Source organism: Gadus chalcogrammus, chromosome 2 (genome assembly GCF_026213295.1).
Source record: "Gadus chalcogrammus isolate NIFS_2021 chromosome 2, NIFS_Gcha_1.0, whole genome shotgun sequence".
Taxonomy (NCBI): Eukaryota; Metazoa; Chordata; class Actinopteri; order Gadiformes; family Gadidae; genus Gadus; species Gadus chalcogrammus.
In genome coordinates, this window is record NC_079413.1 from 11768582 (window position 1) to 11785404 (window position 16823).

At 41.1% G+C, this 16823-nt stretch overlaps 1 protein-coding gene and 1 long non-coding RNA gene across 2 annotated transcripts in view; both read left to right on the plus strand.

The window, feature by feature from the left end:
• Positions 1-1404, plus strand: part of LOC130374232 (uncharacterized) — a 3812-nt gene extending 2408 nt beyond the window's left edge. Inside the window, exon 3 of the long non-coding RNA XR_008893591.1 lies at positions 1300-1404. This is a non-coding gene — a long non-coding RNA (uncharacterized LOC130374232). The remainder of the gene's footprint in view (positions 1-1299) is intronic.
• A 628-nt stretch (positions 1405-2032) lies between these two features.
• The window catches only part of lmtk2 (lemur tyrosine kinase 2), a 33170-nt gene continuing 18379 nt past the window's right edge, over positions 2033-16823 (plus strand). Inside the window, exons 1-4 of the mRNA XM_056580907.1 lie at positions 2033-2566; positions 12268-12401; positions 13707-13860; positions 15204-15280. Of these exons, the coding sequence (XP_056436882.1) occupies positions 2467-2566; positions 12268-12401; positions 13707-13860; positions 15204-15280 (465 nt within the window). The 5' untranslated portion in view covers positions 2033-2466. The remainder of the gene's footprint in view (positions 2567-12267; positions 12402-13706; positions 13861-15203; positions 15281-16823) is intronic.

The following is a 16823-nucleotide window of genomic DNA, read 5'->3' on the forward strand; positions in this document are numbered from 1 at the left end:
TGTCATGCCAATGTAGTTACCCCCTATAAGAAGTGTATCATCATCAACATGCATTCAGGACACAATACACCTGTTACCCCTGAGAGAACATAGGCCCTGGAGGAAAGGTCTCTCCTGTGCTCCTCGACTACGGTGAAGGAGCCGACAGCAGGATAGGTGTAGCACTTCGATTTCACCCAAGGCTGAATTAAAAGTGCATGTTTTTCTAAATGTTTGTCATCCACAAGGTAGTAACACCGGGCACATCTGTCATAATACATATTTTGATCTTAACGATCTTCATTCATTGCGCCGCGGCCAAACTGACTAGGATATTCTGATATTATGAATCTTAAAGACTGCGTTGGATTCTCAGACTCTCTGGTACTTCAGCAACAAGTAAAGATTAGTAGTGGGGGTTATCTCTGCAATGGTTGAGAAGGAATTGGGGGAAAGGAACTTTGGCTTTGTCTCTCTGAACTCCAGAGTGAAACACGACATGAGGGGAAAGGGATTGTTGCCTTATGCCGACTCCCGGAGGAGCTGCTCCGCCGCCGGAGGAGTCTGCATACGACTGAGAGGTCAGAACAATGGAGCGTCGGAGAAATGACATAGACCCGAAGTGAACTGATAGCTGTCTTCTGAAAACACCTTTTTCGAATGCCTGAGTTTGTTGTTGCTAGTGACGTCAAGAGGTCAGCCGGTGGCTGTATTAGTTGAAATGGGTATCGTACCAGGGCATGACATGCTTCGGCCGATGAATCGATTTTCTCACCACTATGTATACTCTGACAATTGCAGTTGTCCAATTGAGGAGCATAGTCGAACTATGGCTTTTGTCGGATTAGGCTGTGCTAAACGTACTGACTCAGTGCGGCGTCAGTACTTTATATGCAGAGTCATAATCTGATAAATAAACAAACAAGACCTCAACAGGACTTGTAAAATGCATGTAAACACCTTTAACCGATTTGCACAAAACTTCGCACAAAATCGGCAAGTGTGGATTTAAAAGTTTAATTAAATGAACACAGGTGTTTGTCTAAAACTCTTTCAAAACTCTTAAAGACCAATAGAAGGAGTTTTTTATCCAAAAGATCATAAATTGACTCTTGAGCATATTGGGATAATAACCAATCGCAATTAATCCTCCCTGTGATGATCCAAAATATATATCCGCTAAAAGTAAAAAAAACGACCTTAGCGTGTCTCTCCTGGTACTCCTTGACGTCTGAGGTGCAGCTCTCTCTCTGTTTCTCAGCTGATGAAGCTTGTTGCCTGCCAGCTGACACCCCTGCCTTGTTCCTTTGTGATCCACAGAGCAGAACACAACCTGACATCTCTGTCCTGAAGCCCAGAGAGACTTGCCTGCCTTGCCAGCATCCTCCTCCCCTCCCCATCACCTCATCAAATGGAAGAAACTGTTCTGACTCCTGACACAGTTGCAGGCATATACAAAAAAAGGCCAAATTAATAATATTAACAATACTGTTAATATTAATAATAATAATAATAATAATAATAATTAAAATAATCATAACTTGATTAATTTAATATATTATCATTACTATTAATAAATATGTATTAATATAATACATTTGGATAAATTGTTTCATTTTTAATGGTTGTTTAATTTTCATACATTTATTTATTCATCTTACACTGTTTTCAAATATTGATGGAACATGTAGGTATTTTATTTATTTATTATTATTTTATTACACTTTATACTAATTCAGTTATTAAATTCAATATGAATCCCCTTATTAGTTCAAACTAAGTGCAAAATGTTATCTTGTTGCAGAATAAAGGGAATTCCACTTTGAATGAGCTTGCCCACATTTGTATGTAAATTTGTGTTAACGTGGAATTTGCACATGAGCCTTAAAGGAATGTTCTTCACAAATAGCAATATACTGTGTTAATAAAATTATACACTGTTCTATTAATGGTGCTATCCATTTGTGTGTGGCAACTGTGTGAGGCACTGTAGATGGTGATTGAATTAAATGCATGGTGGCAGCCTCCTGTGCTTACGCCCTCATTCCAGAACGTGACGTCGAAAAAGAACATGGCGCTCTGGAGGAAAGGTGTTCCTTGACAGTTAACGATATTGATCAATATTTTTTTGGTTTCAGTATGGATATCTACATGACTTAACCCGTACGCATCGAACTATGATATGCGGCAAATGTTACGGTTCATGTTCTCTTTTTATGGACGAGGACACTGTAAATCTGGTAGGGTTTTTTCTAACGTTAGCTGAACCTGTTAGCGTCGGGATGCTAGCCGAAGCTAACATGCTAATGGGTTATTGCTAAAGAGGCAGACAATATGCTTGCGCTGCGCGTTTGTTTATCCCGACATTTATTACTTTGATACTGGAAGCCAATGAACCAAACGTATTATTTAAATAGTTGTAAGTCATTTATCCATTTTTGACAACTGTTCTGTGGCTAGCGTCTGTTAGTGAGCTAAGCTAGAAGGATGGAGAATCGTCATGGACTTGTTTTGGTTGTCGGTGGGATCCTTCTCTCGGAGCTGTTACTGTGTCAAGGTGCCCCTATACAGTACTTCCACAGATCAGGTGAGACATCTGTTTTTCATTAATACGATTCATAAATATTATTTAAAAATGCTGTTTTCTGTCCACGTCAACAGGCAACCCCCGTGTGATAGCGCCTGGCTAGCTTGGTTTGTAGATGCTGTGTGCTAGCTTCAGGTTCACCTGCTGGCAAATGCTTAGAGCAGGTCCTTGGGCTTAGTTTAGCTGTTGTGCTAATGTTTAGCTTATAGGATGCTAGCAGGTCGTCAACCAATGCAACGAACCAGAACTACCTGTCCCGAAGCTGACTGGTATCCACTGTCTTCTCTAAAACATTTGTTTCCCTACCAAGCCTATAATAGTCATAACAATCATATGACCAGCCTGGTACAAGTGGCTAAGCTTACTGGCAGACTGACAAGCAATATGACGTTTGTCTGAGTAATAGTTCAGTAGGAATGCCTAGGTGGCCTATTACCTGTGCCCAGTCAAAGCATCTGTCGAAGTTTACAGTCAACAACAGAATCCTATCAGCATGGAAACACAACCCTTTTCTTTGATAATGGCAACCAAAATAAAAACGGTAGACCATATAATGGGGGCATTCATTCATTTATTATGAGTAAATATGTGATAACAGACACCTGTACCCACAAAGAGCATCAGGTTTGGGGGCTCACTTTTGATGAATTACACTTTTTCTACACGTAAGGCTAGAATAGAATGGCCTCTGTCCCAAATGTTGAAGTGAATGACATCTTGGTGATTGGCCGTGATATGTAACCATAACACATACCTGTCTTATCAGCACAAGTCAATGATTTAACAGTTAGTTGTATGGAAACCTTTTATTTTTTGTACTTTTGATGGAGTGTAGTTCTTGAGTGCACATAATGATGCAGAATTTATATTCAATGTTTGAACACAACAATAGCCTCGAGGTGATGGTTGGTTGCATGCACACACACTTTAAAACATTGAATGCACATGGATCTGACCAGATTAATTCCAGAATAATGAGTGGGATACAGCCTGTAATAATCGTCATCCAATAACTATCTTCGTGTGGAACCCTTTGCGTTTCTGAACTTTGAGGCATTGGTTAGCTACTGTTTTACAAAGTATAACAGTCATTGACAGAACTTGGGTATTGTGTCCTTTAGTGTTAATGTAAAAGTATGTATTGGTCATTTAAATTTATATTAGTAAAGAAAATTGCAATATATTACATGCATGTATGTTGTAGGCTGGAACAAAATAGGCAATATAATGGCTGATATATATAATTAGTCTTATTAGCTGTTAATTAAACTCAAACCTGAACCTTATCAGTTCAATGCGGATAGCTAGTTCTTGTTGCTTTTTTCCAAACATGATATTATTATTACTATTTTGTAATTTTTTGCAGATGCATTTATCCAACAATTGGGAATTCAGTTTCAGGCAACTTACAAACCATCAGGGTAAAGGCTAACATTATGAATCTGACGTTTTGTTACAGACCTATGCTTGGAAAATTATGTGGATTGCTGGGTTCGCACTTTCAAAAAAATACTTTGGATACCGATCGGTTATCTAGTTGGCAGTATGTATGCTATAACTTATGTCAAATTTCCTCAGCATGTCATTCAAATTATTTGCCTCTGTGAATTGTTTATTGGATTCATATTGGCTACTACCGCGACAGATTGTAATGTGTATATACAGGACTTATCTAAGTTATCTGTTAATGTCATAGCATTTAAAGTATCCTACATAGAACTAGGCTCATTTAAACTGAGATTTAAAATGCATAGAAATGGGGCAAAAAAAAGACCTAAACTCTTGCTCTGTGATTAATGCATAATTTAAATATGCCAAACAACTGGAATAAACCTTGCATCTTCCTGTTGTGTGGATTCCAAGATCCCAGTTGATGGGCCGGGAAATCTATAATAATATGAATCCATTATTCAGATAAGAATCAAAGAAGAGTTCCACACAACACAAAGCATTTACTAGACCCTCCGTATGCATTGTGACGGGACTCTGTCACTGAGGTGAAACGCTAACTATTATGGTTAACTATTAATCATCATTGCGGCCAACTATGCATAATTGTTCCTTGGTTAAGCTTTAAGGCCCCGTCCACACGGAAACGTTATTTTTTTGTGGAAAACACATAAATCTTGGGCTGACCGTCCAGACAGATCTGGCGTAGGGCTGCACGATATGGGCAAAATATGATACCCCGATATTTTTGGGCTGTATGGCGATACACGATTATATATCTCGATATTTTCTATAGAGTGGGTTAGATGTTTTTTTGTAAGTCAAAAGCCACATGTGAGATGTTGCAAGCACTGTTTATTAAAACACAGGTCAGTATGACTGCCACATGTGATTTTGTATCGTTACGGTTTTGCTACACTCTACAGATGACCTGCAGCTCATCTGTTTTTTTTAAACCCGAACCATTTCCATATTATGGAGCCGTTGTTTCTCCTCTTTAAAATAATTTCGTCTCACGCCGCCGTCTCGTTCTCTTTACTGGTATCCTCCATGCTTGTTGTGTTGTGAGGGAGCGGCGGGGGCGGGAATGAGGCGTCTTTGCACATGGAACGTTCGGAAGGACGGAGTGGGAGGGGGAGAGGTCGCACTCCAAGGCAAACACAGACGCTTGAGGCGGAAACTGACCATTTTAACGCATATATCGATATAAACGATATTGACAAATCTTGTATCCCCTTGGAAATTCTAGCGATATATCTTACATAGCCGATATATCCTCCTGCAGCCCTAATCTGGCGTTCGGTGCCCGAAAACACACTTTTTTGAAACCATGTCCGAGGGGGAAAACAGAAAAAAACGTCCCTATGCGTTTTCATGTTAGGATTCGTATGGACCCTGATACGCAAACAATGACGTCATCGCCGCCCCACCATCTGGGCAACGTCAGAGTTCCGTCAAATTAGTTTTGTTTGATTTGTATTATTTTTGTAGCTTTAAAACCAGCCCCAGTATTTTCTACTCAATTTACAAGGTTTAACAACTGCTTTCTCCTCCTGGACTGTATGTTTGTATACAGCGAGCAGGCTTGATGCGCGTGCTCCACCTCGTCGTCTTCTTTTATTGGTGGAGAACCAGCATATTGAATATGTAGAAGCGTTTCTACAGCAAGATGCGTTTTTGCAATGAATGAAATCATTGAAAATGCTGCCAAGGAAAACGGAGGGGAAAAGATTGTTTTCGTAGACGGGGCTTAGTCATGTGTTCCAAGTTTCTCTACTCTCAAGCTCAATTTCTCCAAGTGAACTACAGCAGGCCAATGTTATACCTTTGTTTACATGGTTGAGTTGTAAACCCTGAAGAAGGAAATGGTCAACAATTTATTTAATGATTACCTCACTTTAACTTTATGATAGTCGATCTTTGGGAAACACGGACCACAGTCTGAGGTCAAATTATGTAAAATTAGTCTGTTTTACCTTGCAAACTAAATTTTGTAAATGATCAAATAAATCGTGCGCAGGTCATTTTGGATATTGTTTCGCTTCAACCTGAGTCAGACAGAAGTTGTGTACCTTAACCGATCTCTGCTAAGCAACACATTTCCACTTACAGCCAGATCCTCTGGGTCAATGCTTCTTTCACAGAAACTTACCTTAAATATTACATTTCCTAAAATTGTTTTAACTTTAGAGACGCACCATTTCTCTGCTTGCAGCAGCACTCAAAGAAGAAGGCGGCGAAGAACGCTTGCTTTTGAGAAAATACAAATGGTTAGGAATCATGGCAAATTGCCGCTGCAGCAAACTAGGGATGTGAATAACTCAATAATTAGTCATTTGATTATTTGATGTGTGCCGACATTCACAAAGGCAGCCATGGATCATGGGCAAGAAATCATTTAATATCTTAAACGGAAAAAAAAAAACTAACAGTGAAAAATTTAATTTATTCTGGTATTAATTAAGGATGTGCATTTCTGGCAAAAAATACTGTTCAATATTCGCTGAGAAGCATTCGAATAATGTTCTAAAATCTGTCATCGAGAACCCCCTACACACGCACGCACGCACACACGCACCTCGTATACACACACACACACACACACAATGAAACAAGGAAAGGCTTTTATGATTTGTATGAAATCAATCTGTTTATTTCAACAACTGCACCATCAACTTTCAACATCAAAATTATTTCAACGTGGGCTTAGGCAGATAGGCCTACATGCGCTGAAAACAGATCGCTATTTATTTGACTGAACACAGCCTGCATGACGGTCAACTAGACACGTCTTTAGCATATGGTAACTATGGCCAAAAAAATAACTTCACATGGTGTGTCTTTTTACAATTTATTTGTTACCAGCATAAGCATTCGTAGTGTTGATCAGCAGAGAAATAGTCCACCAAAGACGTTGAAGTCGCTTAGAAACCGAGGACTCTGGGGTTGATAAGTTACCAGACTACTTGCGGAGTGCTACGACAGAAAAAGAAGAAAAAAAACACTTTCCTTGACAGCGGTCATTATATGCTTAGCAAGAGTGAATTATCAAACAATTATTCACCACCAGAAGTTGTGGAGGCTCATGCAAATGAACAGAGCGTTCAACAGCATTGAGAAGAGCCGTGTAATAAATAACGATGGTCACATTCATTATTCGATTTATTGCGTGACGACGGCTATTGGACGATCGTTGCCCATCCCTACAACAAACAGCAGTGCGCCGCATAGCTCTTCTCTGCTAATCAGGTTGGGACCTGAGAGCAATCAGTGAGATACTGTTGATTGAACGGAACTAGAGTTTAGATCCTCTGCCCGAGCCTGGGCCTGAACCAACCCGATATTTCCCCCCACTATCCTCGGGCCGGGTCGGGCCGTTCCTTTGATCGAGCGTTTTTTAGTTTTTTTAATCATTGCTATATTGGCCTAATCTGATGCGAAATCTATGCCATAAACAGAAATATTATAGGCCTTTATTACACGGGTCTTCTCAATGCCGTGGAACGCTCCGTTCATTTGCATGGGTATTAGTCCGGTAAATTTCTCTGCTGATCAACACCACTAATGCTGGTAACGAATAAATTGTAAAAAGACACCATGTCAAGTTATTTTTTTCGTTTTGGCAAGTAGCCGGTCAATAAACGAGATAATGTATAGAACATCGCCGGTCTTATCGAAATAAGCCCCTTCAGGGCGAAGCAAGACACCTCCGCTGCGCGTCGGTGTCCTGCTCGCCCTGCGGGGCTTATTTTCCCGATAATGACCGGCGTTCTATACATTATCCCTTACATATATATTTAGCAGAGTAGGCCTAAGTAACAAATGTGTACAAAGTTACACGTGTATTAAAAAAAATGTCGGGTTGAAATCGGGCTTGGGCTCATAATTACAGTTAATGTGTCAGGCCGGGCCAGGCTCGGACAGAACGTTCACAGGCTCGGGCCGGGTCAGGCTTGATTTTCTGGGCCCGATCTAAGCTCTAAGTGGAACCCGGATGCTGTTTGTTGTGGGGGGTGTTTAGGCAGCAGGATGATGTTGATGGTGGTGAGGCACACACACACATTCACCAGTTGCCTAGTTGAATTGCAGGATGAGGCGGTGGCTCAGTGTTTTCAGTTGAACTTGCGTTGGCTAAACCCATTAACACCAACATATTCAGTCATGCAATGCAAGAACAGTGGCATTCTGGCTAGGATTCACTGCTGTGATAGTTAATTCTGTTTAAGGTAATTAAGGGTCCATTCGTCTGTTTTTATTATTTAATTTGATGTATACTAAATGGACCTGAAGTTGACTTACAAATGCTTCACCACAGGAAAAGGGTATTTGATCATGCTTTTAGTACTATGCTACTGGTAGTACCGTTTGTTTTGATACTACCCACCACAACTGCTGCTACTTTGTAAATTGATAGCCTTTGGTTTGCATCCATCACAAATAATTAAGCCATAAAACAAATTAGTGTTGTGATTGATTAATTATGTTTTAATTAAATTATGGAATGAGAATAAAGGGTAGGGCTACAGACATCTGAATAACCATCGAGCACACCCGATGACACCCTGCCACGTGGATTGCCCAGAATAATCCCTTTATCTGACACACTGGGCTTGCTGCAACATATATCATCTTGGCTTGTGTTTCCAGCCGACACATGAAGCTATAGTTACTCTGGCTCGAGTCTTGAAACTCGGGCCTCATGACCAACGTGTTGCATGTTTTATTGTGTTTTTCTGAACCATCCTTGCGTTACACAATTCACAATAAAAAAAATTCTGCCAATCATTCACTCCTGATGGGCATCAACACGTTTTTAAATTAGCCATGGGGGAGAATTTGAAATAAAGGAAATACCCCACATCTATGATTTTGTAGCTACAATCAGCAAATGGCTGAAAAAATGGCTTTAGCACTTTGTATTTCCACTGTGTCCAACATTGAACACAGGAACAAGGCATGACGCTCATCTGTTCTGTTTTCATGAACAACAATTGAACCGCTTGCTGGTATTTAGGCTTTTATTTCTTCCTCTCTATTGTTATTAGATATTTTAATGTTTTTTAATTTTAAACTGGGATCTGACCGACTGTTTCTGGTTTGCATATTTAATTTATATCCTATCCTTGTGATTCCCAGGCTAGATTTATCTTTGGTTTCTTATCTGTCTTTAAAGATTGATTACATTACTAGTGTTAATAAAACTAGTATGTAATACCCCAATAGACGCAGTTTGCCTGAAGCGACCTTTGAGCAAGATGCCTTACCCCTACCTGCTAATTAATGACGTCTTCAATTTTTTTTGATGAAAGCATCTTTTAAAGGACTCCTTCATCCATCATTGGGGAATCCTGAAGGCATCACAACTTAAGAGGATTCATTCCACCTTATTGGAACCACTACCGTATTTTCCGCACTATAAGGCGCACCTGAGTATAAGCCGCAGCAGCTAAATTGAATGATGTGTACATAGATAAACCGCACTGGACTATAAGCCGCGGGTGCAGTGATGTTGCTAGGTACGCGTCCTGCGTCCCTGACGCATTAAAATCTGAAAGGACGCACTAAACTCACTATCCATGCGTCCCGGGGACGCATCTCATTTTCCCCATGAAAAACGATACATTGTGAACATTAAACAACTCGTGTTTAATCACAGTAACTGGCCAAAGAAACCTTATTGTGAGCAGACCGGACAAGCGCTGTTTCAACCCTCTGCGCATCTACTCGGCGCAGACGTGATCCCCTGTACAAAGTATCGCGACATGCTAATTTAGCCGCTACCAAAACTAGGGCTGGGAATCTATCCGAATTTCCTGGATCGATCCGATTCCGATTCATAAGGTCACGATCCGATTCGATCCACGATTCGATCCGATTCGATTCGATATCGATCTATTTACAGACATAATGCAAATAAATACTGTCCCATAGACAAAACAGCTCCATGTGTTTGTGATTGTATCTGTGTACGTGTAAGAGGGACACAGAGAGAGAAGAGTCAAGAATCAAGTATTTATTTTAGACAAAAATCCAAGTATTATTTGAATATATATATATATATTTTTTATTAATTAAAGATCGATCCAGACATTTTTTGATCGATATCGTGCTTTTTGAGCATGAATCGATATCGGATCGCGGATCGATTTTTTTAACACAGCCCTACTCGTCACCGCTGATTTCATTTCAACAATTAAAAATGCGAACTTCATGGTAAATAAACCCACGTTTCCACTGCTCGATGCTGTGCTCATTCGTGTCGATTATGTTGTAACGTTTAGGGGACGTGCTGTAATGAAATAAATGAAACATAATCCGGTGGTGGTGATGAAAACTACATTGAACGGCAGCCGCCATATTGTTATGCCCAAACGGCGCCTGCGCATACATCGCGCTTCCAACGAGATCCCGTTTTTCTCGAGAAACAGGCAGAGAAGAGAGAACGCAAAAATGCCACCAACGAAAAAGATGAAACCTATTGCAGGTCAGCAAACTATTGCAGCTGCATTTTCTGTCCCCACTACTACTTCCAGCGTTTCCTGCTGGAGCCCGCCACTGGTGGCGGGGCGCGGACCGGTCATAGAGCCCATAGAGTTAAAGTTGGTGGACTCGTCTGTAACCTGTAAAATCCATAGATTAGCCGCACCGTTATATAAGCCGCAGACTCGAAAAATGGGGAAAAAGGCGCGGCTTATAGTCCGAAAATTACGGTAAATGGACTGAGTGAACCAGTTGGCACCGAAGCCCCCTGAGGATTTCAAACAGTGTGTGTTTTAATGTGCACTGCTTGTGATCCAATGATTCGTGATTGAAAACACCTTCCAAATAGAGGACAATAGTAACTTATTTTTTTAAAGAAATCTATAAGCTGCAGGGTGGAAAAAGGTTGTATGTTTCAAAATAGTGTAATATGCTTTGGTATAAGCTGCATCATATTATGCACCAGGGGCCTCTGCGCCGCGTTGCTGACGTTTTAACACTCAAATGCAAATAAGTGAAAATAGCGGATGATTTCTTTGAAGTCTTTTAGGTTTCAAAAAGGTTTAGTCATGTCTGCGTTGTGGACGTTTTTCAATGTTTCTGAGAAAGACCCACGTATAGCGATTTGCATAAATTGCAATGCCTTGATTTTAATGAAGTTAGTACACAGTCAGGCCCAGGCAACGCGGGCACCGCGAAAACAGATCGCGTGCGGAGGCCTAATTAGGCCTATATATTTTGTATTTGAATTGCAACTGTCTTTTCGTGGAGAGTACGCTCAGAGCAGCTGGAACCTAGCAAGAGGAAGGAGGAAAACAGGCTATGAAACAAAATTAGTTTTTTTTTTTTTTGCTATCGCCCATGTTTGATTGTGTTGTGTTGGTTATTGAACTGTTAACCTGCAAACTTGGTTTATGTTTATCAGCGTTACATTAGAGATCATGACGATAGCTGATGTAACGGGAGTCCGGGCGTGTGCAGGACCGAACCGCGCTGTATGACCACTCTTACACTGAGCATAGACAGTAAAAAGTAGCTGAGACGGTAGAGGGCATTTTTCACCCAAAAAAATTGAAAACCAAGTATAATATCCCAAGTTTAAAATCCCCCCAAAAAAATGGAAGAAAATCACGTTCCCAGGGCCCGCCTAGGTTGTGCGAACGCCCCCCAGGAGAAACCATGATCTAAAGCCATGTGGCTCTAACTACACAAAGTTTGATGATGATTTGGTTAAGTTAACTCCGCCTTTTGGTGATGAGTTACATTTTACAGTACAGCATGTACCACACAACATTTTAAGCTTTTGCATCGCTGTTGTAAATTTGTCTGCAGTCGGCATGTTGTGGCGGCATTTTTTTAGTTACATTTCCCGCGCTGTGTAACCGTTAAATAATTGGTGTCAAAATGGGTTTAAATGTAGCTGCCAGTGTGAATAAAACACACTTCATGTACAGTTTTGGAAAAAGAGACGCAACGCATCATCCTGTATTTGCAAATTAGAGAAGCAAGATTTTCCATTAGCAAAATATAGTTGGTTGTTTCTTGTTTCTTCCACCATAACTTGGGTAGTATTTTTTTCTTCCTTTTCGCTGAACGCAGTAGTCCTGTCCCGGATCGGGACATCCCTAACCTCAATATATACTGTGTCTTGCTCATAGAGAAGGAGTTTGCTGGGGTTATGTTTTCCATCATCACATAGATGCCATGCAAAATGTGTTTGCTCGGAGGCATCACAGTGGTATTGACTTTATGTATGTATTTATCTCCCCTAGGAGAGGGCAGTGGGAATGCCTCATCCCTATCTCCCTTCCTGCCCCTGGTGGTGTCCCTGACACTGCTGGTTGTTCTGACGGTGCTGCTGGTCAACTGCGTCACTTGCTGCAAAGAGAGAGAGATCAACTTTAAGGTAAAAACCACAAAATGATGATATTTGATGACTTAAATGAAGGTGTTGTAGTTAAGGTCCAAGAGCTATTATTGAGTGTGATTTTTAAGAAATGGCATAGCAAGCGGTCAGCAATCTAAATGCGCTTTGAGAACATTTAATCTGTGCATCTCTTCCCTGTTATGGGCTAGCTAGGGAATCCTTTTTGCCTGTTAAAGCCAGGTGTGGACTCCAACAGTTCTCTATAGCTGCATTCACACATACGCGTAAGTCCTTCTATGCTCCTGTTATGCTCCTGATGGGCCGTATGTGTGAACAGCATATCCTTACACTGGTATCCTGAAAATGTCCTGAAAAAAGGCATTTATTTTCTCCGTAGGAAATGTTAATTGCACTATATGTGAATGAGGAGTAGAAAGTCTGTACGCTTCAGTCTGCATTTGCATGTCATTGGCCCAATCCCAATGTCCGGACTCAGACTTTATTGGGCGTTCTTGCGAAATTACTAAGGCTTTAGGGCTGTACCAATGTGGAATTCCAAAGGGCGTGAGGGTTTGAGTCCACACTTATCGAGCCCTTTCCGTGAGTCGGCATCAGTGCAGACTTCACCCACAGTTCAAAGCGTTGTGACGTTTACCGTATAGACCATAGGAAAATCCGGACATTAGGAAGGTAAACATCAAGACAATGCTACATCCAATGCGCGATCAGATGGGTATTTCGGCCTTATTTTAGTGAGCCGGATCATTTGGATCAGGTCACCAACAAGAGCCGGCTTTTTTGCTCCCAAACGGCTATAAATATTAGGCTACTACTTATACCTTTTATAATTCAGCCAAATGTAGCCCGTTCTGATTTATGTTTAGTAGGCCCCATGTGTAGGCCAATAATCACCTAAATTATTCAATACATCAATTACAATTAGGGCATTTAGCAGACGCTTTTATCCAAAGTGACATACATTTGTTAATACACACATTGACACACCGACGGTAGAGTCAACCATGGCGACAGCCAGCTCGTCAGGAGCAGTTAGGGTTAAGTGTCTTGCTCAGGGACACATCAACACTCGGCTAGGAGAAGCTGGGGATCGAACTAGCAAACTTTCGGTTACAAGACAACTGCTCTACCTCCTGAGCTAAGCCGACCCCAACATAGCATCCTTTATCCTGAAAAGGACTATAGTTGGAGAAATATATGGAGGATGCTGAGAGGGAATGTTTTTTTTTTTTTAATATAATTAATCAGCTGTTCCCAAAGTAATCCCGCTCAACCCAAACCTCGTTTATAAGGCTCAATATTCAACTCTGCCTTTATTTCCCTCAGGAATTCGAGGACCATTTTGATGATGAGATAGACTTCAGTCCCCCTGCGGAGGACACCCCCTCCATGCAGTCCCCCGTGGAGGTCTACACTCTGGCGGTGCCTCCCGTGGCTCTTCCAGGGCCCCCACACCTCCAGCCACCACCTCACGCCCAAGGTCAATAACATTTGGGTGGACTTTTGCTTTAACTGCCTTTATAAAAAGCATTTAGCATTTCCAAGGGGATAATTACATAAACATGTTAATAAAGGTTTTCTCAATGGCCAGAAAAATACTTACACTTAATTGTAATTTAAAGAGCTTATTTTCCTTGCCTATATGTTCATATATTGTGACAATAATAGTGTTCGATGCATAAAAAATAAGCAATGTTTTTTTAGACGTAAAATGTACAAGTGAAACACTACTTACCGTCAAGGAATTTAGTTTATATTGTCAAAGACACAGCTTTCATTAATTTTCTTGTGTCCTTGTGTCAAAATTGCTCAAAAATGACATTCGAATGTTCGTTTGGAAAAAAATCACGAATTCGAACTATTCGAATATCTGGTTGCCTATTTTACGCAGTTGCCGTCAATATGTCAATAATGCGACAAAACCATGGTTCAAATTAGTGGGATATATATATATCCTATATATAGGGCGGCGGCTTCCTGCTGGGCATTTCCTTACTTTAAAACGAGGGACATCGCGAACAGACGGAGGCTCATTCACAAAGCAGTTAGGCGCTTGTACCGCGGGAGTGTTTTTTCACATTCGAATATTATGAGGGACATCGCGAACAGACAGAGGCTCACTCACAAAGCAGATAGGCGCTTGTGTAACCGAGCGTTGGCACTTAGATATTTATATCACAAGAATGACACAAGCGTGGAAGGGAAAATAGTCTCGTTTACTTAGTACCTATCAGAAGTCACCCAGTCACAGCGTGAGAGCTGGAATACCTATATCCAAGTACGGAAACCCCGAGGGGATAAAATACATTCGCTCTTCACAATACTAGTCTCTTACACTTGTACCGCGGGAGTGTTTTTTCACATTCGAATATTATGAGGGACATCGCGAACAGACAGAGTCTCATTCACAAAGCAGATAGAGGCGCTTGTACCGCGGGAGTGTTTTTTCACATTCGAATATTAATTTTCACGTTCGAATTCGCGTTTTTGGATACATTTCGAACGAATATTCGAACTTCGAATATTCGTTGACAGCCCTAGTCTAAATACAACCAATGCAATATGTGTTGGAGAACTGATGTGTTGTCCTTATGCATAGCTAGAAGGGTATACTGTGACGTCCCCCAATCCATTACAAGCCATTCATTCTACTTAACTTATTTACTGAAAACATTCAACACTGTGGAACGTCAAGGGATATTCTATAAGCTCCAGGAACACCTAACTGTCAAAATACCGAAGACAAATTGAACTCGGTCCAAGTAAAACCGTGAGTTCCTATTAATCGTTTATGCGTTTATGTTTCCTCATTCTTGTGAACAGATGGGTCGGCCGGCTCTCTGGTGGCCCGTCACAGCCTCAATTATATCCAGGAGATCGGCAACGGCTTGTTTGGCAAGGTGAGTCTTATTATCAACCTTTTCAGCATTGTTGTTACTGAGAAAGAAAATAAAACACAAACCAAATGTGTCCATGCTGATATATCTAGGACAGGGATGGGCCAATTTCATGATAAAGAAGGACACAATTTTTTATCGTGACCATCAGAGGGCCACATGACCGCTCACTTCAACTAAGAGAGCAACTACAAAATAAGTCTAAATAAAAACAGCATATTTGTATATATGTGTCTGTGTGGTAATTGAACCAACATACATTAATTTCATATTTTCCATGCTCAAATGCATTTTTAACGCGTCTATACTCAACAAATACAACAAGTTTGTTTTAAAAGAAACAGGAACAGCCACATGAGTGATTAGTAAGGGTGTAACGATTCACCGATACAAATCGGTATCCGGTTAGTTAGTGAGCTTTAGCCTGATCAAGACACCATTGTCAACTAATTTCATTCCGTTTTCCATACGGATCCGGAAAACAAAACTTAAGTGAGCGGATCCGTGTTTGTATGTTTGCGTGTGCGTCTAGGCGCACCCCCTGCGTCTAGCGAGTAGGAAACAACCGGAGTTGTGGGTGAGCGAATAACCATAAGCCATATGTGTGAAGACGGTGAAAAGATTTTCAGTGCAACAGCGATTCTGAAATCAAACGTGTGGAAGCCTTTGGGTCTTGCCTCTGACAAAAGCTTAGCTGTTTTTAAAATTGTGTAGGACAGCGATCAAGTCTATAAATGGGAAGTTAGTAGGGCAACAACTAGCATCATATTCAGTGCAGTTGTAGTAGTTGTAGTATACATATTTATTTACTGCTATCATTTCTAAGCAATCTAGACACAGGGATTGGCTTTGAATTCTATGAACAGATGCTCTGCTTCTCAGCTTGACTGAAAAGTATGGTTTTCTTGATCGAGTTTTCTATGAAATAATATTGACCTTTTCTTTTTTATTTCTATTTCGTTTTAAATGATCTGGGGGGCAAACTGAGTGATGCGGCCAGGGAGTTGCCCATCCCTGATCTAGGAATACATTTCATGTTGCAGATTTATGCATGCATACTCATTTGTTTTTATTTTACATTAAAGCTTGGCTAGGCATTTGTAGAAACCATTTGGTTGCAAAAGCTAAATTTTGAGTATCTAATGCCGCTTTTCCACCGCACATGTAGCTCGACTCGACACGACACGACTCGACACGACTCGACACGGTAGCAGCGCGGGTCCTTTTCCACCGCAAATAGTACATCCGGGACGTGGGCGGGGTCGGCTGCGCGAAAGGGCCGTGACGTATTTTTGTACGCGACGCAAACAACACCTACGTAACCCACACATGGACAGAACCCACATAACAACAATGGAGAACATCGATGCGATGGTATTCGTGTTCGTATTATTAGCTGGCATGTTGAAGAAGTGGAAAATGTTGGCTGCGGCGCTGCTATGGCTGTTACCAGCATGGTTGCCATGTCGCTCTCGTGACTTCGTCACACTCTCTGGCCAATCAGTGGCCGGCCGTCTGCCGACGTCACCTTTTAGCATCGGCTCAG